Genomic DNA, 19,086 nt, shown 5'->3' with positions numbered 1-19,086 from the left:
TGGGAAGAAGGGATCCGCGATGCAACGGAAAGAGGGGTCTTCGGATATCTCCCGGCGCTTGTGTATGTCTTGATGCTGTTCAAAGCCTCAGGGATAGATAGAATTCGAGCAACTCAAGGTTCGTCAACGACTTCGAATGATTGGAGGGCCACGTGAGGAGCCCGGCGTAGTAAAAGCTATGTGGCAAGAACAGAGTTAGCCTTTACAATAACCGTTCAGGGTCTTTGTCATTCGTACGGAAGGTCTGGTTGTGAAAGCTGTCCAGTGTGCAGGGCAGCCTTACTGGCGGGGCGTGGTCCTTGAGGATGACGCGGGCTACCCAGAGAACAGATATGCCTCTGATGTGAATAAAGACTGCCGGTCAACTCTGCTGAGTTGGTCGTATACTCGTACAGCACCGGGGTGAGATGGTCGCGATGAAGTTACCAAAGTGGACTGTGCCGATGTTGTTGCATCTCTTGTCTCTCACGGGTTTGACATCAGCCTCTGGAAGCGACCTGAGAGTCGGCTTTGCCCTTTCAACCGTCGCCGACGCCCCCACATCAACCTTATCACAGCCTCGACCCAGCGACCTCAGCCTCGACTTAAACTTCTTTGTTCAGGTCGCAAACCACGAGCTCAAGCTTCCAATAATGCCTCTGTTAGATTCTACTACCCTTCGCGATTTAAAGTTGATTTGCTGACATCTATCACAGCCATTTGTTAGGGAAGAAGTCATGGAACGTCTACAACCAGGATAATATCGAGAGGGTCAGACGCGATGAAGCTGCTGCAAGGGCAAAAGAGGAAGCCGAGGAACAGCGCATGCAACAGATAGATACTGAGCGGCGGATGCAAATTCTTCGCGGGGAGATACCTACGCCTTTGCCTGAAATTGAGGACAAACCGAATGATGGCGGACGAGAGGACAGTTCATATGGATCGGGGAGGGAGCGCAAGAGAAGAAAGAAAGCAGGGGAGAATGATACGGATTTCGAAATGCGAATAGCTCAAGATCAAACATTGGCCTCGGATTCGAAGAAACAAATCGTGCTGCGGGGGTCTGTTGATGCACCGTTAGTCGACCATTCGGGTCATATCGACTTGTTCCCTCAAGAACGATCAAGCAAATCCGTGGAAAAGAACGCCGAGGCCGAGAAGGAGACAGCTAAGAGGAAGAAGGAATACGAGGATCAATATACTATGCGCTTCTCAAACGCTGCTGGATTCAAACAAGGCTTGGAGAACCCGTGGTATTCCAGAAATGCTGTTACGGCAGAGGCCCTCGCAAACGATATGCCGAGTAAGAATGTCTGGGGTGATGAAGACCCCGGGCGTAAAGAGAGAGAGGCGGCGAGGATGATGTCTAATGATCCATTGGCCGCTATGCGTCAAGGTGCAGCACAAGTTCGGCAGGTCGAAAAGGAGAGAAAACGCTGGCGAGAAGAGAAGGAGAAGGAGATCCGTGAACTGGAAGAGGCAGAAAGGAGAAGAAAGAGACGCAGAAGAAGGAGCGAAGGTGATGACGATGATTTAGAAAACTTCAGATTAGACGAATCTGACAGAGATTCATCTCGCAGGAGAGAGGATGATCGCGATAGAGAGCATCGACACCATCGGCATAGGGAGTCAAGACGAAGGTCCCATCGAGATGAGAATGGTCATCACAGACATAGGCATAGTAGGCACAGGCATAGTTATGGAGACTGATCATTGGCAATCTAGCAATAATTACAGATCGTGTCTAGGGGTATATCCTCCCTCCACACCTCATTCTCTTGGACTCTCTCTTGAACATTCAATAGTCAATCTTCACCTCCTTCATTTCCGCCTTTGCCAAATCCGCCACCTCTTTCGCCTCCAACCTCTCTAACGCCTGCAATATGTCCTTGTAGAGCACCTCACTCATACCCTCTTTCCTACTACTGTATATATCCAAGCCCGCAGGAGTGAACAGACTTGGTGCAAACCACGTAACAGCCCATTTCTCGTCTCCTCTTTCACCCCAGCCTAAAAGCTCCCAGTGGCTGCTGGCAATCTTCAACCATCCCTTCCCTCTCCAATTCCATGACCCCTCTCCATCTGGAGTATCTATTCCCCTAATACTCTTTGGTTGCGGAAGTAAGCTCCACTGTATCGGTTCGGATCTTACCTCATCATCTAGCAGAGTTGGAGAGGATGGATTGGTACTAGGGATGATCTTGTAGGTTATGCGGACGTTTTTTGCTTTGCGCCACATGGGTAGTGTAGAATGGGTTACAGACCAAGTCCCCTGGAGCCATTCGAGAGGTGGTGCGGTGAAAGATGTAGAAGATGGCAGTTTGGGATTGTATTTGATAGGAGAGCGCAGGGACATTGCGGTCCTAATGGTAGGTGGCACGTCTACAATGATCGTGGTTCCGCCTGGGGATTCTCCCGGTGCGAGATTGGAGGTCGCGATGGGACTTGGATCTGTCATCTTGGCCGAATCCAGGGACTTTGACTGCATCAGATCATGCTCCCGAGAGGTCTGTAGGTAAAACGCTTACATATAAATAGATGTGTTGCGCGCCTCGGAGTGTAATTTATCAGATTCAAACAGATAGATGTTTATGCTCAGAAAGGCAAAACGATGTAGTAGTTTGGAGCCAGAAGAGCTACAGGAGATGCATCTTCGATCAGCAACGTCTTAAGAAGGTTCCTTCTATAGGCCCAGTTGCCGATTTCTATACACGGCGTTAGAGATTTTTTCTTTTCCGAATGCCTATGTGAGCAACAGAGGATAAGATCCCAGAAAGTGCCCTTCGAACTTGGGGAGTGAGACGAGGCTGAAACTCGGCCTTGCGTCACTCGCTTGCGACAGCTGATCAGCAACGGATTTTTGACCCCAAATTTCCACACTCACAATTAACTTCAACCAATCATGGATCGCGACGAGGAAGATCTTGAAGCACAGGAGATGGCTGCTGCGATGGGCTTCTCGAGCTTCGGCTCGCACAAGCCGGCGGCCAAAAAACGGAGGTTTAATCCAACGACGGACGCGTATGTTGAGGGACAAGAGCTTGCAAGCTTAGACAAAGGAGGCAAGAAGGGGCAAGGGAGTGGTGGTAATACAGTACCTCTTGGGAAGACGAGAATTATTGGTTCTGGACCGGGTGCTGCAGATTCGAGTACTGGTCAGAAACATGTGCCTGGGGGGAATCAGGATGAGATTGATCTGGGGGAGGATCAAGAAGAGCTTGGAGATGGCCCGAATTATATCGATACAAGTTTGCCGCCACCAATTGAACAAGGGAGGAGTGGTGGGCTACCATATGCTGATGTGAGCCAGCCGCCTCCAGCGTCCGATGAAGAAGCCAGGGAGGTGCAAAGACGAATCGATGTTCTACTCGCGAGCCTTGAAAATCAAGGGCCAGAAAATACTGCAGTTGCCGAGTCGAGCTCGGGAACACAGCCCTCATCTCATGAATTGCCTGCAAGGCCAGGATTCCGTGATAGGGCTTCGATGCAAGGTGGGCCAAGACCATCGTACATGTCACGGAATGACTTCAATGATACGGCGTCGATGGCCAGTAGCTCGAGACCTAGTGAAAGGGGCCAGAAAAATGCGAACTGGTATGTGGGCTATTACGATCCAAGCTTTAATGAGAATCCTTGGACAAGGCTGGAACAGGCGAAGGGACTTGAACCGTTGGGAAGATGGCCAGACAACCAAGGAGTGCGTATGGTCCCGTGAGAACAACGCTTATGATCTCCAAAGTGTGGTATCAAATATGGCAATCAGAGATGGAATGTTCGTTTATGGGCGATCTTGAATGAAACTCGAGAATGGCCATGGAGGTCTCTTCGCCTTTCCCTCTTTCAGGTCAGAAACCTGATGTTAATCGACGCCTTGGAGTCCCAAAGAACCTCCTGCGTACAATCAGCATGGAAGCTTCAAAGGGACTACTAAGCTGCCAATCAAATATCCAAAAACAAGAGACCAGATGAATAAGGTTTTCCGGAAGGCATACGAAGAAAACCTACTATCTTATAGAATATGCCAACTTATACTCTATCTGCCTTCTTGAGCCCTGCTTTTCAAAACTTCTCGACCTGATGCGCTCTCCTGGAACCGGTGGGATCTAGAAGTATATCCCCTGACATTTTCATAGTCGACCAATCAATGCAAATTGAAAGATACTACAATCTAATTTTGCTCCACTTAGAATTGCAGAACGGAAGCGGAATAGGACATCAAGTTGTGTAGGAGTCGCTCTTGATACCGAAGGAGATCTATTTAGCCTTCACGGGAAGGCTATCCCGTACCCAAACCTCGTTGTAACCCTTTCTCCAACTTCCTTTTCATACTTCACAAGCGCGCCGTAAATGGGAATGACAAGGCTTGAAAGAAAAACGAACTCCTGACGACTTAAAGATGGACTACACTTACTTCATGACCTAGCACCTAGCTGGCCGTTGCGATGAGGCTTCGTTCTTCGGGGTAATGATTCTGGAGAAGGAATGTGATCAGTACTTGTACCGTCGTTATATTTTACGAGACATGCTCAACAAACTAGAGATGGGATTAGCATCACGTGTTACTCCTTTCTGCCTCTCGTTTAAGGTAATCCGGGGAGGAAAAGGAGGAGGTTTTTTTTGGGGGGGGGGGGGTGGTTGTGGCCGCGGGGGACAGTGATCACACGCACAAACGGTCCGCTATGATGATGGTATATTGGGATACACTTGGTGGTTTGCATCGAAACCCATGTTCAACACTCCCAAGATGAGCAACGGTGCGACGTGCAACAAATCCTCTCTCATATTTATCACGTGATGCTAACCCCACAGCCATCCAGACCCCCGGTCAACAACCACGAGACCGTCACAGATCGCGATGTGCAACAAAACTCCCGTATCACGATCCCTATATCACACGTGACAGATAGTCCTAAAAGGAATTCAATGTGCCTACCTTGGGTAGGTAGGGCGTATATTGGATGCTTCGATATCTTTTATTTCTCGAGTTTAATCATCAAACCCTTGAAACTCCTCTTCGGCCTCTTCTTCCAGCTTCCTGCGCTTGACTTGCTCAATCAACTCCTGTAATTCTCTCTCCTTTGCCCTCTCCTCCTCCGTCATCTTCTCTAAACGTTCCGCCTCCCTCTTCCTCTTCCTCTTTTCCTTTCTTGCCTCCTTAATATTCTCCTGCTCGTGCTTATGACTCCATGCCTCCCTCTCTTTCTTCTTCCTCAGCACCTCTTCGCTTGGTACATAAGGCTGGGCATTCTTCGCTTCCTCCATCGCTGCCCGTCTTGCCTTCTCTCGCGCTTTGTCTTTGTAAGCATATTCTGACATGTCTATTTTAACTCCCAGTGTTCTGTCACCATCCCATTTCTTCAGCTCTGGCATCTTGGGTAAATGTACGAGGCCCCAGGAATTTCCTAAATCTGTCCAATCAAGATCTGCAACACGGAAGATACTGCTTGCTTGATGCTTTGAGTATGCTTTCACCCAGCTTACGAAGCCCCGTTGTCCTTTGTCGTAGAGTGCTCGATCGGCTAGGACTTCTTTTCGTATCTTTGATGTCACTAACATCGCATCCTCGTTGGTGACAGTGATCACTGGTTTTTTCAAAGGCGTAATTGGTGTTTTGCGGATCTCAAGGAAAGGGATGTAGTCCTCTTCTCGGCCCGGCTGTAAGAAAATAACGCTTAGACCTTTTCGTCCTGCTCTACCTGCTCGTCCACATCGGTGGATGAACACTTTAGGATCTGAAGGAGGGTCTATTTGCACGACAAGATCGACCTGAGGGATATCAAGACCTCGTGCAGCCACATCCGTGGTCAATAAGATCGTTGGCGTAACTGTCGTGATATATTTCGAGAAGTTCTTTTGCCTGACATTCGGTGGATGCTTTCCGTGAAGTGGTAGCAAAGTGAACTGTTTGGGTAATAATGCCGCGAGGATATGTTGGAAGTAATCGACTGCCGCACAAGTCGACAGGTATACTATGGTCTTCTGGGGTGTGGGCTCTAATTGCGATAAGAGAGAGAGTAGAGCAGGAAATTTGTGACTGGCAGGTGTCAACAAGTATGACATCTGAAGACTTGCTGGAGTGCGTTTATCCTCTCCGGCCGCGCTTTTGACCTTCACAGCAATCTTGACTGGGTTTCTCAATCCGACCCGGACAATCTCCCCTACGGCCTCGCTGACACTTGCACTGAACAGCCCAGTCCGCCTTTGTTTTGGTAAGCGCTGGAGTATCTTCTGCAAATCATCCTTAAACCCCAAATCTAGAAGTCGGTCTGCTTCGTCCAGGACGAGTACTTCAAAGGACGATTGAGGGCAATGCACATGTTGGGACGAGAGGAGCTCCAGGAGTCTCCCAGGCGTAGAGACGAGAAGGTTTGGACTGTTTTGAAGAAAACTACTGACATCTTGCGCCGGCGTAGTCGTCCCGCCCAGAAGAAGCTGTGGGAGCACGGTAAGGGTGTTGGTTGGGCGCCTCTTCTCACCCTCCCCCTGTGGGTTTAACGCAGCCGCAGATGGTTCGTGAAAAGCAAGTAGAGAAGTGAGGACGGAGTATATTTGGGTTGCGAGCTCTCGAGTGGGGGATATGATGATTGCGCCGACATGGTGTTTCTTAATTGGTTCTTCTAACCGTAACAGCTTCTCGACGACGGGGATGAGAAAAGCCAGAGTCTTTCCGCTACCTGTAACAGCCTGTAAATTCTTAGGGGAGGTTGATTGAAGGGGTCCGGGTCCACGTACCTCGACAACTACATCTTTATTCCCCAAAAACAGCGGAATCGTGGAGGCTTGGACTGGAGTCATTCTCCCAAACCCCATTGAGGCGATAGCGTCTAAGATCCATTCTGCCAGGGGAGGAGTCAGAGCATCCCAGGCTCTGGGATCCTTCTTCTGGTTTTCTGGCGCCATGTTGTATGGGGTTTTGCGTTGTAGAAGTCGAAGCGCAAAATTGATATAAAATTTCGTCGGCCGCTTCGCCAGAACCAGCACGCATTTAATGTGTCTTTTTTAGATTTTACCCAGACGCCCACCTTCAGGAGTATTTAATGATTCGATTCTATATAGGACAGTGTAGATTGTGACCAGTACAGGCCTGCAAATTAAGACAGAATTATATTTGTTATTTATCCATAGTACTCGCGATTGTTTAGTTAGATGTTTTGCGGCGCAAGAAAAAAGTATTTCCGCCAAGCATGCATGTGACAGCTGTCGCGTGCCATCCAAAACTCTACGAAGTGAGACCTCCCGATCTTTGCAATCCACAACCACGCATCACCTCTACAGCATTCTTCACCGCCGTGTGCCTCTCCAACGGCACAAAAAGGCATCATTTCTCTCCCTAACAATGCAGCGCAGCCCTGCTCTGCGCCATTCGTTCCGCTGGAGCCAATAGCTACATCGTCTCCGCCCCCCTTCTCTCACTCACGCGCTTCCCGAAAAGATAGATATCTCCAGTCTAGTTACTGGCTTCTGCCGAATTCACAAGTTGGTCCCGTTCTCACCGGTGTCATTCGAATGTCTTCTCTGCCACCTTTCAACATGTCATATTCTTCGTCCAACATAATCCCGGCAATTCCGAGAGTTATCTCTCCCTCCCCAACTCCCTCGGAAAGGAAGGAAGAGTCGCAAGGTGGATACTCGGGGCCTGTCACAAGATCTGCTAGGAAGAAGAGAATGGCATCACAGGTGCCGATAGACGAGGAGATCGATGAGGACTCGAGTAATGAGTCAAGGAGGGCGAGAGCAAAAAGTAGGAGTTCTACGAAGAAAAAGAAACAATCAAGCGCCAAAGCTCCTGCCACACCACCAACAACCAAACCATCACCAATAGCAGTAACCCCAGACAAGGATGGAAATGGGAAGGGAACGAACGGGTATCTCTCCCCGTCGAGTGCCAGCCCAGGCTGGAGCTGGAGGGACATCAGTCGAAGTCCCAGTCCACTCGGTCTTATCCCCATTCACAGACAATGGCGAACTTTTGTACATCGACATGAGGTACCACGGAAGCTGTTACACGTCTCGATTGGATTCTTCACAATCTGGCTATATGTTTCGGGGGTTCAGACAGACGCCATTACCCCATATCTCATGACGGCGCTAATACCCATCACAACAATCGACTTCATTCGGCACAAGTACCCCCCTCTAAATCGACTATACGTTCGAGTTGTCGGTTTACTGATGCGTGAAACTGAGTATGACGGGTGGAACGGAGTTATCTGGTATTTACTAGGAGCATGGATAGTGCTCGGCTTCTTTCCCAAGGACGTGGGTGTCATGGGGGTACTTCTTCTAAGCTGGTGCGATACAGCCGCAAGCACCGTGGGCCGAGCCTACGGTCGTTATACGCCTAGGATCAGACGCGGCAAATCCCTCGCTGGCTCACTTGCCGCTTTCGCTGTCGGTGTGATCACTGCAGCCTCCTTCTGGGGCTACTTGGCCCCTCGGGTGGGCCCTTTTGTGGATAATGTTGACTGGCCTTTTATGTTCACAGGCACTTTGAGACTTCCAGGGGCAGTTCGGGACGCTATTGGCTTGCCCGATGTCCAAGGAAGCATTACTGGAGGTCCGGCCCTGGTGGTCATGAGTATATGGACTGGATTTGTGGCAGCGGCTAGCGAGGTGGTTGATATCTTTGGATGGGATGACAACTTGACGATACCAGTACTGAGTGGCCTGGGGATGTGGGGTTTCTTGAAGATATTCGGCTAGATGGGGGTACATGGGGGAGGAATGATGCTCGGTGGCTTGGATAGCGTAGAACAAGCCAGATACAATGCAGTACAGATGGCCCAGGTCTATGGCACGGTTGTTTTATGGTGCGGCAGATATTTCTCCTAATGTACGGCAGTAGTAATCTGCCTTGTGGGAGACTCATGCACGCCATTGGCTATAATTGTCTTTCCCACAGCCCTACCATGGTCAACTGCCGACGTTTATGTTGAACCTCAGACTTCAGAGTTGATAACTCTAGAGTTCAGACTTTAGACGGCAGACTTCAGTCTTTCAGGCTACGATGGGGGGCAGGTCTATATTCAGAAGATCTCTAGGAGGACCGGTAGAGTAATGATTGGGTTGAATTGGGGAATCTGGAAAGGCTTGGATTGAATATAGGTAGGTAGGGTATAGAAGTGTCGTACTGTTCGTAGTCACGGTTTATGATAGAACGATTCGCGAGTCGGTAAGGCCGAAGACCCTTGATTCTTCCAGTGGATCGTTTGGATCGTTTGGATCCCTTATGCAGCGCGCATCCCACGAATAATAGCAGGTAATACTCGCCCTACCTTGTACATACGGAGGACAGGAAGAATCAATGTTTCCTTCTTTTTGTACCCGCCCTTCTGAAGGGGAGGCCCCGCGGCCTCTTTTGCACCCACAGAGCCTCTTTCAAAGGCCTTTCACCCTTCACCTTTCACTTCAACCTTCACCCTTCACCCTTCTGCACCTGCATCTATTTCCAGTCCCGTGACCGCACACTACAGAGAGATACCGAAAGGCTAAGATGCTTGAATCGTCATTCGACACCGTCTTCCTGTCCCGCGGGCATCTTAGGATTATTATTTTATCCTTGACCAGGGTCGTCCAAATTTTGGAGGGGCTCGGAGGGGTTAGCTAACCTCCAGACTTTTGACAACACATACTTCTGCAAAACGATTTCCATGCAATCGTGCCTAACAACGTTCGATGGACCATCCAAATCAAAGAGCTTCCCACCATGAGCCCGCCCTGGGCACAACCGTGTTGCTTGCTGCTTTAATCCAGCGCTAGGTGGATACGCGCTTGTTCGTTTGTTCCGCACCAAATCGCCTCAGCGCTCACAGTCACAACTCGGCGTAGTGCTTCACCTTCCTTGGAAGCCATACCACGAACACCCCATCCCCTCCCCCTATCCAGCCAATCCCAACCCGTTTCGGCACATGCAACGGCAGGAATGGCTATCTCTGAACAATGGACGCTCTAGCCTAGGCCAATCCGCGCCGGCTGCGTAAGCCAGGACACCGGGTATTCGCCCGTTGAACGTCCATACTACTGCATGGTGGCGAGGATCGGTCCAATATTGAGAGGACCGGAGGGGCAGCGAGGCGGCGAGGGAGACGGGGGCTTGGAGAAGAGCACAGAATCATCGGCCTTGCTCTCCTCTCCTCGAGCGGGGTTTGAGATACGAAGGAGAGTCGGGGTCAAGGCCATCCCCCTCGATGGTTGGCAGTTCGAACAAGTGGGGAGGACTGGCCGTCTATAAAAGGGGGTTCGAGGGACGGTCTTGAAAGCTTTCCTCCTTCTTTCCTTTCCATCCGTTTACCTCCTCCTATACTGCATTCCCATACAAACAGTTTGCCTGGCAAACAAAAGTCCACTGCCACTCATCACCATCAACCACTACTGCCTCTGCTCTACTACTGCTTCTACTCTACTACTATCTTTGCTTGACTTCTGTGCCCGTCACAGCATCTTGTACTGCTCTTCTCACTCACCTTCCATACTCCTCTTGGTCTCTGTACCTCTTCGTCCTTAAGTACACTATTACCTCATCATACCGTCATGGCCTACCAAGCGGGTTATTACCAGACCTCCCTCCCAATCGCAGTACCTGCAAAGCCTCAATATGCTTCATACTACCCCCAGCAAAACCAACCATACGCAGTTTCGCCTCCTGAGGCTGCTGAATCTGTCACTAGCAGCACCGGCATGACTCCATCATATGGTCATTCGGGCTACTCTGCAACTTCCGATAGTTATGCTGGGAGCGCAAGCCACTCCGAGTACGATAGCGCTTCTTCTGCCAATGGCGTAGATATGCAAGAATACATGCAGGATCGGTTTGCCGGTGCCTTCGATCCTCTCCCTCTTGACCGCACTTTGGCCATGCAAGCGCAGACGTGAGTCTTCAATTGCAGAATCTCCCCTCACTGCATCAGGTTTGCTGACAATTCAGCAGATCTGGCTTGCTGAATGCGAAGCAACGAGAACTTCAAGATTTGCAGGCTCTAGCCCAGCAGCGTCTCGCGAGATCCAGAGCCAGAATGGCCGAAGGATATCAGGACGCGAAAGAGGTGAAGAGAGACTTGGAATGGACACAGAAGCGTGTCTCGTAAGTCCGCCCCTTTCTCCCCTCGCCAATTCTAGCACCGTCATGATCCTGCTGCGAAAAGCACGGGATCTCTTTCCTGGGATTTTGGTATATGAGGAACCGAAAGCTAATAAGCACCTAGAAATCTTAAAACCGTGACGGCACGCAAACACCCCAAGGAATACAAGCAAGCACGTGCGCGGTATCCATCGCCAGAGTACTGATTTCATTTTTCATACTTTCCGAATTCGGCAGTCTGTTGTCGTCGTCGCCGTGACTTCACTCCCCCCTTTTTATATTCTTTCCTTGTTATAGATATGACCGCGGTTAAGATAGCCGCGAACTTACTGCTGCTTTATGGTGGGCGCGTATGGAAACGACGTTATGATTTATGATTGGGTGGGGCAGGTGTTCCATCGCCGCAGGAACGCCAGGGCTGCAGTAGCTTCCGTGCTGCCCCTGGATTTCTCCGGATAGCGGACAGTGCCGCGTGCTCCTGGACCTGGCACGGATGGGGGATCTTTCTAGAGCACAAAATTGTACTTCCGGACTGTTTTGGGCGTTCTTCTGGCTCCTTTGGGTGGATTTCTTACTGCAAGCGGGATAGCGTTGTCTTTTCTGGAGGTGAATTTACCTGTTATAGCGGTAGCTCTGAGGTACTTTTGTCAATTCAAGGGTCTTAACACATGCCGTGATACGTGTGAAAGATGCGTGGATCCGTCCTCAGTGGGTGAGGGGGGAAATACACTTCCTGATTAGGCGTAGACACCCCCTTCGTACTGGCGCTCCCGCCGAGACATGATGACCGTTCACGCATGAGCAGATGAGAGTCCCCGTGATTCAAGTGGGTATAGCCAGGTGACAGCCATGGCAGAGACCTGGATCCCTTGACCGTGGCTTTCCAATGAGCTGATGACATAAGCCGACTTGTCTCCGAGCCTGAACCCCCCTCGAGGCGGATGAAAGATATATATAGGAGAATGTGTGGCCCCAAGAGAGAGAGCTCAACCACACTTTAGAGATACTTTCACCACTACCACTTTTAAGAAGGATCTCTTGTGCCTCTCTGTTTTCTTTGGAATTTACACTCTATATAATACTTGTATCTTTAAAACTAACTAGTACTGATTTTAATCTAAGTGGGGTGGGGGGGGGGGGGGGTGCATGAAGGATGCGTTGTCAATATATATATATATATATATTATGGAATCTGAACGAACCTAGACATCAGCCTCAAATGTTCAGATACTTCACGATGATCATAAGAAGCCATTCTTCTCATGTCTACAGTGTGAGCTTTCCTTGGGTACTCGAGGAAAGTAGTAGTCATATCTAGAAAGCCCCTTTTTAGCCAACAGCAAGGAAAATTAACAGTCTAATATGTAAGATTGGCCATTTAGAAGCTTTCTTAATGATTCAAGGCATCATAGGATAGAGATCTATCAATGTAACAAAGGCTCTAGGACCCTTGGCTACCTTAATTACTAGGTGGAAGGGGACTTTGTACGTCAATATCAACATAACACGCACAAGCTCCCTACGGAAGAGATAGCACTCATTATGTCATATAGTACAATAGAGGTCTTGCGTATGGGAATAATCACCAAGTATTTTTTCAGAATTCTTTTAGTAGACTCGACTGCAGGTTTGCTCATACAGAGGTGAAGCAACTTTTAAGTCCACTTCGGTGACAGCACCAGGGCTTTCCCCTCTACCACTGAAAGAGTGACAGCTGCAGAGTTATCTTTCCCTCATAAGGCGCAATCAAATTTTTTGGTCCTCGAGCAAAATAGGCACGTGCAGAAAGTCAAACAGTATTTCGTTCTAGTTTACCATTGCTCAGCTGGACCAGTGGTGGCCGCACCCCACTCGGTCGTAGTTCCAGGTGCCGCAGCCCAATCCTCTCCAGCTGCTGCAGATGCGTCCCAGTTTGCTGCCGCTGCGCCAGCAGTGGCAGAGGCGGCAGCGAAGGCACCACCAGCGCTAGCGCCGGAGACCTCCCAGTCGGCGTTTCCACCAAAGCCCTGCTCAATAGCAGCTGGGCCAACCTCATCAGCACCTAAAGAAGTCAGCGAAGCCCAAATATGGAAGGTTTTGCTGTAAATACTTACCAGGAACCTTAGCCTCATCGACCATCTCCTTGTTCTCCTCAGCCTCGGGATCACGGTAGAAGTACAAGTCAACCATGACATCCCACTCAGTCTCACGGTTAGCAATGGAGCCACGGAGGCGGAGGACCTCGCGAGCCAGCATCCACCAAATCAAGCCGATAGCATGACGACCCTTGTTGTTGGTTGGGATAGCTACATCGACGAATTCGGTTGGGGAGTCGGTGTCGCAGAGAGCAATAACGGGAATGTTCACGTAAGAAGCCTCCTTGATAGCTTGGGCATCGGTGCGGGGATCAGTGACGATGATGAGGCGGGGTTCCTTGAAGGATCGAGTGATGTAGTTGGTGAAGTTACCGGGGGTGAAACGACCAGCAATAGCAACGGCACCGGTGTGTGCGGCGAACTTCAGGACAGCACGCTGACCGTAGGGACGGGCAGAGATGACACAAATGTCTGCTGGGTTGTCGATAGCTGCGATGATACGGGCTGCGAGGACGATCTTCTCCCTATCAAGAGAGCGTCAGAATCGCATAAAACGCATGAATTGGTAGACTCTCAACCTACCAGGTCTTGCCAATGTTGATAACATTGATTCCATCCGGGCGAGTCTTCCACAAGTAGGGTTCCATGTGAACCTGCAGGTTCTTGGATCCGAGGTGGCATTGAGCTGCAAGGAGCATCTCAATGTCCTGGGAGGTCGCATTGAAGATCGGAGGAAGGTTGGATGGGGCCATCTTTGCGATTTGACTTGACTTTGCCGATGTCAAATCCGTCGAGATGGTTGCTGGTCTGATGGTTGAAGAAGGCGAAAGGATGAGATGAACGAAGAAGTTCAATCCGCGTGTGGGAAAAAGTTAAAGTGGGGCGTCGCGGAAACCCTAATCGCTGTTCAGCCTCAGTCACGAGGCAGAAACTCCACTAGTCCCAATTCATCTTCGGCCCAAGTTTTTGAGGATCTCGAGAAGCTGGAAGAGATGAGAGCAGACGACGACACTTTGTGATAGGGACCACTATGCCTCCTCGAATACCCGTCGCACCGCGACTAGGCGTCGCCAAGCGTAAGTCTGCTGTCTTCTAGGAGCTGCCAATGTCCAGACTGATCAAATGTATAGTATGTCTTCGGCCAGCTCCTGCGGTGTCCAGTTATCCCATCTCCTGGACGGCCAATGTTGCAACTATGGCACAGCGGAGAAAGCATAAAGACCCATATGCATTGGCCCAGGCAAAGCAAAGGAAAGATGCGAACATGGCACGGCAAGAAATCCTCCGGAAGGAGAGAAAGGAAGCATTAGGGGACCCGGTCCGCGGAATCTCAACGCCATTCCTCGAATCGTTCGATAATGTAGGGGGCTCAACAACCATCCTCGATGTCACATCCAGTTCTTCATCCAAAGAGGGGACTCAAATCAAGACCGCTGATGATGTCCTCCTGAATCATTTCCTGAAGCCATCCGAACTCGAAGAATCTATCAAACACTCCTATGCCCTGAGCGAGCCTGTACCAGCCTCAATAAGAGATTTCCAGGATCCAATGCTCGAGGAAGAAGACAAGAAGAAGCATATAGAGGGCCATGCGAGGGCCACAGCGGCGTTGGCTAGAATTGTTAGTCTGGCGAATGCAAGTCAGAAGGATAAGACCAGGGCCAATATCAGGCGTTGTATAGAGACATTCGGTCGCCACAAGACCGATTTGACCTTGAGACCGCGAGCACCGCTGAATCCGGAACACCAGGATGGCAACTCGCAAATGCCAGAGAAGACTCCAAGAGCTGGCCCAGATACTGGAAGCTCAGAGGTTCAGATAGCGATCTTGACCGCGAAGATCAGAGTTCTGGCGAACCAGTTGGAGATGCCTCGTGGTAAAAAGGATAAGATCAATAAGAGGAATTTAAGGGTATTGGTTCACAAGAGGCAGAAATTGCTCAAGTATCTACGGAGGAAGGAGCGTGGCAGTGATCGATGGCGGCATCTGGTCGAAACATTGGGATTGACTGAAGGAACTTGGAAGGGCGAGATCAGTTTGTAAACTATGTGTACTGCATACTTTCACGAATGTATAATAGAGAAGTGTACGAAGCATTTTTGGATTTTGTGTTCCTGACCTCCAGCGCCTTCCCGCCTATCAGACTAATCGATAGCTGTGACCTGAATCGCGATTAAAAATGGTATCAAATAATGCTAATGATCTAGAATACACTGATGTAATTGCCAATCCGCTCCTTCTGGTTTTGTGCTATACACTCAGCGATCCAGGTGATATTCCGAATTTCCTGGATAGGGTCAGTATTTCATCTTGAATATCAATTACTTTGAGGACATACCTGTTCTCGCAACTTTACCCAAGCGTAGACAATTGCATAAGTAAATTGTCGTGTGAATGCACCCTTCGAGATCTCCATTTCCTTTTGATAAAACATGTCCTCCAAGCTCTTGCCCTCTCCGCCCGCCCCACCACTCATGTTTCCAGCACCAGTACCGCTTCCTTGGCCCATGCCCGTTGCATCGAAGTAAGTTTTGTAGTCGTTGACACCCTCAACAGCTAGCCGGACGCCTTCGATATCTTCTGCTCTGGATAACATAAATGTTCCTTCGGGGTAGAGACGACCAAAGTTTGGGTATAGCTTTTTTCGATCGGCTTTCGTGAGCTCCGTTCCAAATGAGTTGAGTGTGATATTAATGGCCCGACGATCGGCCTCAAACTCTAACATCTCCGTCATAACCTCACTAGTTGGTGTGCCCGCCATATCTGGATCCGTATTAACGAAGTTATGGAAGTCCTCCAGGTAGTTCTTGTACAGAGTATTCCTGACGATTTCAATGTTCAACTCGTCCAAGTCTTGATGGCTCAAGCTTCCCTTGAAATACGGCGCAAGGGGGGTCTCAATCAGAACGCTGTTGTATAGTTCTTCGATATTCGTTGCTACGCAAAGCACTGGCATGGTCTCGAACCATCCAAGTGGATGGCATCGATCAAGCAGTTCGCGAGTATCCCTTTCGTGCAATGTTCCAGTAATCAGAAGTGCCACGTTATCGATCATATAGCCATAAGTCAAATAGTCCATGAACTTCGCCAGCGATCCGACAGCATTGGCTCGAACGTATCGGAATTCGGAGATCAACTTGTCGGTGGTTCTTGCGGCAAGGGTAGACGTTGAGGGGTTTGGCGGGAGAGAAGCAAGGAAATCGCCATAGGCAGGGCCAAGTTGAAGCTTGAGATCTAATGAATCTTAGTTTATGGCCATGAGTAATGACGGGGCCTGCACACCATCGATCGTCTCGCATTGTGTCAAGTTGCTATAGTTCTGACCTGTCAGGAGGCTGTTGCGATAACCTCTGACAATACCTTCGATATAGCTTTCAACCAATTAGCGGGCAAGATCCAGACGCTATTGAAGCTTCTCACCCATTGTTGACATTGAAGAGGAGGCCCTCCATATTTGAGGATTTGACAAGGTCTGTTTGGATGGTGGTTGCAGCTTGACCTCCAAGCCGGGACAGCTAGGTACCTTGATCGATTACCTACGACGATCGTGGTCACATGATATCCGACGCTAAACTAGCAAGCTCAGTTGGACTTCCAATTAGCGGCGTCCACTTTCTTGCGCGAACTTTTTTTTTGTAAAAAACTTAAGCTTCACAGACCCTGTACAGCAGCACAACGACGACGAATAAATTCCAATCTTCAAGATGGGTTTGTTCGTTCTTAGTGAAACGAGTGCTGGATTCGCCCTTTTCAAGGCGCGCGACAAGAAGATCCTGAAGGAATCGTCTGCGGAGATAGAGACGGCGGATGGTATCAATGGCCTGTAAGTGCAATTGACCAGCCAACAACCCTAATTCTTATAGTACAGTTGACTGACCAAGCTCTTCAATACAGGCTGAAACTGAAGCAGTTTGAGAAGTTCAGCAGTGCAGCAGAAGCTCTAGAGGAGGTAGCTTCACTGGTTGAGGGCAAGGTCTCGCCTTTGCTGGCAAAACTTCTGGACTCACTCAAAGATGAGAAAAAAGCTTCTTTGGCCGTGGCGGACCCCAAACTGGGACAAGCTATCAATAAGCTTCCTGGAATCTCCCTGACACCCATCTCCGACTCGAGTACCAACGACCTCTATCGTGCGATCCGTGACAACCTTTCCTCTCTGATCCCTGGTCTTCTTCCAGAAAACATCTCCACCATGTCCCTTGGTCTGTCGCATTCCCTATCTCGCCACAAACTTAAGTTCTCGCCAGACAAAGTTGATACTATGATCGTTCAGGCTATCGCGCTTCTGGATGACCTCGACAAGGAGTTGAACACCTATGCCATGCGAGTTAAGGAGTGGTATGGATGGCATTTCCCTGAGATGGGCCGGATTGTCAATGATAACTTGGCCTATTCTCGAATTATCCTGAAGGTTGGCATGCGAACGAACACTTCAGCCACAGACCTTTCCGATATTCTCCCAGAAGAGATTGAAACCGCTGTGAAGGCAGCGGCCGAAGTCAGTATGGGTACCGAAATAACTGAGGAGGATCTGGACAATATCAAACTTCTCGCCGAGCAAGTTGTCGGATTCACTGAGTATCGTCAGCAACTATCCAGCTATTTGACCGCCCGCATGCAAGCAATTGCACCCAACCTGACGGAATTAGTTGGTGAACTTGTTGGAGCTAGACTCATTGCTCATGCCGGATCACTTATGAACCTTGCAAAAAGCCCGGCCAGCACTATTCAAATATTAGGTGCTGAGAAAGCTTTGTTCCGAGCCCTGAAGACGAAACATGACACACCAAAATATGGACTCATCTATCATGCCTCGTTGGTTGGCCAAGCCACAGGGAAGAACAAAGGGAAGATTGCACGGATGTTGGCCGCTAAGGCAGCTATTGGTCTTCGCGTCGATGCTCTTTCGGATTGGAGTGCCCAAGGCGAAGGCAAAGGCGATGATGTTGATGAGGAGGAGAGATCTGCATTGGGTGTTACTTCGCGTGCTAAGATCGAACGCCATCTCCGAGCTCTGGAAGGAAAGCCTCTGCTTCCTAGAGGTGTTGCAGTTGGACCAAACGGCAAGCCTGTCGCTACTCCAGGCAAATGGGAAGTCAAGGAGGCGAAGAAGTATAATGCAGATGCCGACGGTCTTGCTGGTGATGAGCCAGCCGCTATCGCTCCTGCCTCCGACAAGAAAGCTAAGAAGGGAAAGAAGGAGAAGGTTGAGGAAGTAAAGAAACCTTTAATCGAAGAAGTCTCAGATAAGTCGGAGTCGGAAGGAGAGTCAGAATCGGAGGATTCAGATGAGGAGATGGAAGATGTCGCTGATAAGGCAAAGGCGGCAGCAAACAAATCTAATGGTGTTGAAACTGATGGGCTTTCCACTGCCTCTGCCGACACGCTTGAATCTCCCCCTAAGAAGGCGCATAAGAAGGAGCACAAGTCCGAAGAAAAGTCAAAGAAGAAGGAAGAGAAGAAGTCCAAGGAAGAAAAACGGGCAGAGAAGGAGGAGCGGAAACAAAAGAAAGCAAAGACGGCAGGTGCTAAGGACGAGGAAGACCCAGATGTCAAGCTGGCCGCTGCCGCGGGTATCAGTCTTGAGAAGTACAAGCGCAAGGCAGCTCGAGGAGAAATCAAGTTTGATTCAGATGGTACTCCAATTGTTATCAGCAAGAAGGACATCAAAAAGCAGAAGAAAGCGGAAGAAAAGTCTAGTGGAGCCGTTGCGGAGACCGGAAAGAAGCGAAAACATGAGGAGGATACGGAGAAGTCTGAGAAGAAGAAGAAAAAGAGCAAGAGCTGAAGCCCCAATGTATCATAAGGTTTCGATATTTCGGTGTTTTTTGTATCTGGCGTTAAGGGGAAAGCGAGGGGCTTATTCAAAGTTTGATTGGATGTGGCGCTTTCAGTGCTCTTTAAAATACATTTGGGTTTCTCGTCCTGTTCTGATAACTGTTTGATCCTTACCTACT

General features: G+C 49.5%; 10 protein-coding genes across 10 annotated transcripts; 6 read left to right on the top strand and 4 right to left on the bottom strand.

Moving 5' to 3' along the window:
* The first annotated feature begins 546 nt into the window (after positions 1-546).
* M430DRAFT_133648 (hypothetical protein) lies at positions 547-1,990 on the top strand. Its single transcript, XM_024862307.1, has 2 exons — positions 547-640; positions 696-1,990. Exons 1-2 carry the CDS (start codon positions 633-635, stop codon positions 1,687-1,689), a joined length of 1,002 nt encoding a protein of 333 aa, XP_024723914.1. The 5' UTR covers positions 547-632; the 3' UTR covers positions 1,690-1,990.
* M430DRAFT_200720 (hypothetical protein) lies at positions 1,734-2,659 on the bottom strand. Its single transcript, XM_024864209.1, has 2 exons — positions 2,508-2,659; positions 1,734-2,455 (listed from the first exon to the last, which is right to left on the bottom strand). Exon 2 carries the CDS (start codon positions 2,435-2,437, stop codon positions 1,778-1,780), a length of 660 nt encoding a protein of 219 aa, XP_024723913.1. The 5' UTR covers positions 2,438-2,455; positions 2,508-2,659; the 3' UTR covers positions 1,734-1,777.
* A 257-nt stretch (positions 2,660-2,916) lies between these two features.
* Positions 2,917-4,158, top strand: M430DRAFT_33071 (hypothetical protein; the record flags this gene model as incomplete). Its single annotated transcript, XM_024866292.1, has 1 exon — positions 2,917-4,158. A coding segment is annotated over one exon (778 nt), but the record flags the coding sequence as incomplete, so codon positions are not given.
* Positions 4,159-4,965: 807 nt separating this feature from the next.
* M430DRAFT_16036 (hypothetical protein) lies at positions 4,966-6,879 on the bottom strand (the record flags this gene model as incomplete). Its single annotated transcript, XM_024863374.1, has 2 exons — positions 4,966-6,663; positions 6,712-6,879. The coding sequence occupies 2 exons, from the start codon at positions 6,877-6,879 to the stop codon at positions 4,966-4,968; spliced, it is 1,866 nt and encodes a 621-aa protein (XP_024723911.1).
* Positions 6,880-7,163: 284 nt separating this feature from the next.
* On the top strand, positions 7,164-8,983 carry M430DRAFT_272680 (hypothetical protein; the record flags this gene model as incomplete). Its single annotated transcript, XM_024865561.1, has 2 exons — positions 7,164-7,205; positions 7,255-8,983. 2 exons carry the CDS (start codon positions 7,164-7,166, stop codon positions 8,680-8,682), a joined length of 1,470 nt encoding a protein of 489 aa, XP_024723910.1. The 3' UTR covers positions 8,683-8,983.
* A 1,526-nt stretch (positions 8,984-10,509) lies between these two features.
* Positions 10,510-11,262, top strand: M430DRAFT_96232 (hypothetical protein; the record flags this gene model as incomplete). The annotated part of the gene is made up of 3 exons (XM_024869939.1): positions 10,510-10,847; positions 10,907-11,059; positions 11,181-11,262. 3 exons carry the CDS (start codon positions 10,510-10,512, stop codon positions 11,260-11,262), a joined length of 573 nt encoding a protein of 190 aa, XP_024723909.1.
* A 1,605-nt stretch (positions 11,263-12,867) lies between these two features.
* Positions 12,868-13,883, bottom strand: M430DRAFT_39418 (hypothetical protein; the record flags this gene model as incomplete). Its single annotated transcript, XM_024867313.1, has 3 exons — positions 12,868-13,097; positions 13,150-13,655; positions 13,714-13,883. 3 exons carry the CDS (start codon positions 13,881-13,883, stop codon positions 12,868-12,870), a joined length of 906 nt encoding a protein of 301 aa, XP_024723908.1.
* A 278-nt stretch (positions 13,884-14,161) lies between these two features.
* On the top strand, positions 14,162-15,175 carry M430DRAFT_95499 (hypothetical protein; the record flags this gene model as incomplete). The annotated part of the gene is made up of 2 exons (XM_024869893.1): positions 14,162-14,207; positions 14,262-15,175. The coding sequence occupies 2 exons, from the start codon at positions 14,162-14,164 to the stop codon at positions 15,173-15,175; spliced, it is 960 nt and encodes a 319-aa protein (XP_024723907.1).
* A 13-nt stretch (positions 15,176-15,188) lies between these two features.
* Positions 15,189-16,615, bottom strand: M430DRAFT_133630 (hypothetical protein). The gene is made up of 4 exons (XM_024862306.1): positions 16,553-16,615; positions 16,415-16,503; positions 15,471-16,366; positions 15,189-15,419 (listed from the first exon to the last, which is right to left on the bottom strand). Exons 1-4 carry the CDS (start codon positions 16,582-16,584, stop codon positions 15,336-15,338), a joined length of 1,101 nt encoding a protein of 366 aa, XP_024723906.1. The 5' UTR covers positions 16,585-16,615; the 3' UTR covers positions 15,189-15,335.
* Positions 16,616-16,836: 221 nt separating this feature from the next.
* M430DRAFT_94770 (hypothetical protein) lies at positions 16,837-18,917 on the top strand (the record flags this gene model as incomplete). Its single annotated transcript, XM_024869862.1, has 4 exons — positions 16,837-16,955; positions 17,027-18,434; positions 18,534-18,680; positions 18,846-18,917. The coding sequence occupies 4 exons, from the start codon at positions 16,837-16,839 to the stop codon at positions 18,915-18,917; spliced, it is 1,746 nt and encodes a 581-aa protein (XP_024723905.1).
* Between the last annotated feature and the right edge of the window lie 169 nt (positions 18,918-19,086).

This window comes from Amorphotheca resinae (genome assembly GCF_003019875.1).
Source record: "Amorphotheca resinae ATCC 22711 unplaced genomic scaffold M430scaffold_2, whole genome shotgun sequence".
Lineage (NCBI taxonomy): Eukaryota > Fungi > Ascomycota > Leotiomycetes > Helotiales > Amorphothecaceae > Amorphotheca > Amorphotheca resinae.
Note: the sequence above shows the minus strand (reverse complement) of the source record. Positions and strands in the feature narration are given on the sequence as shown.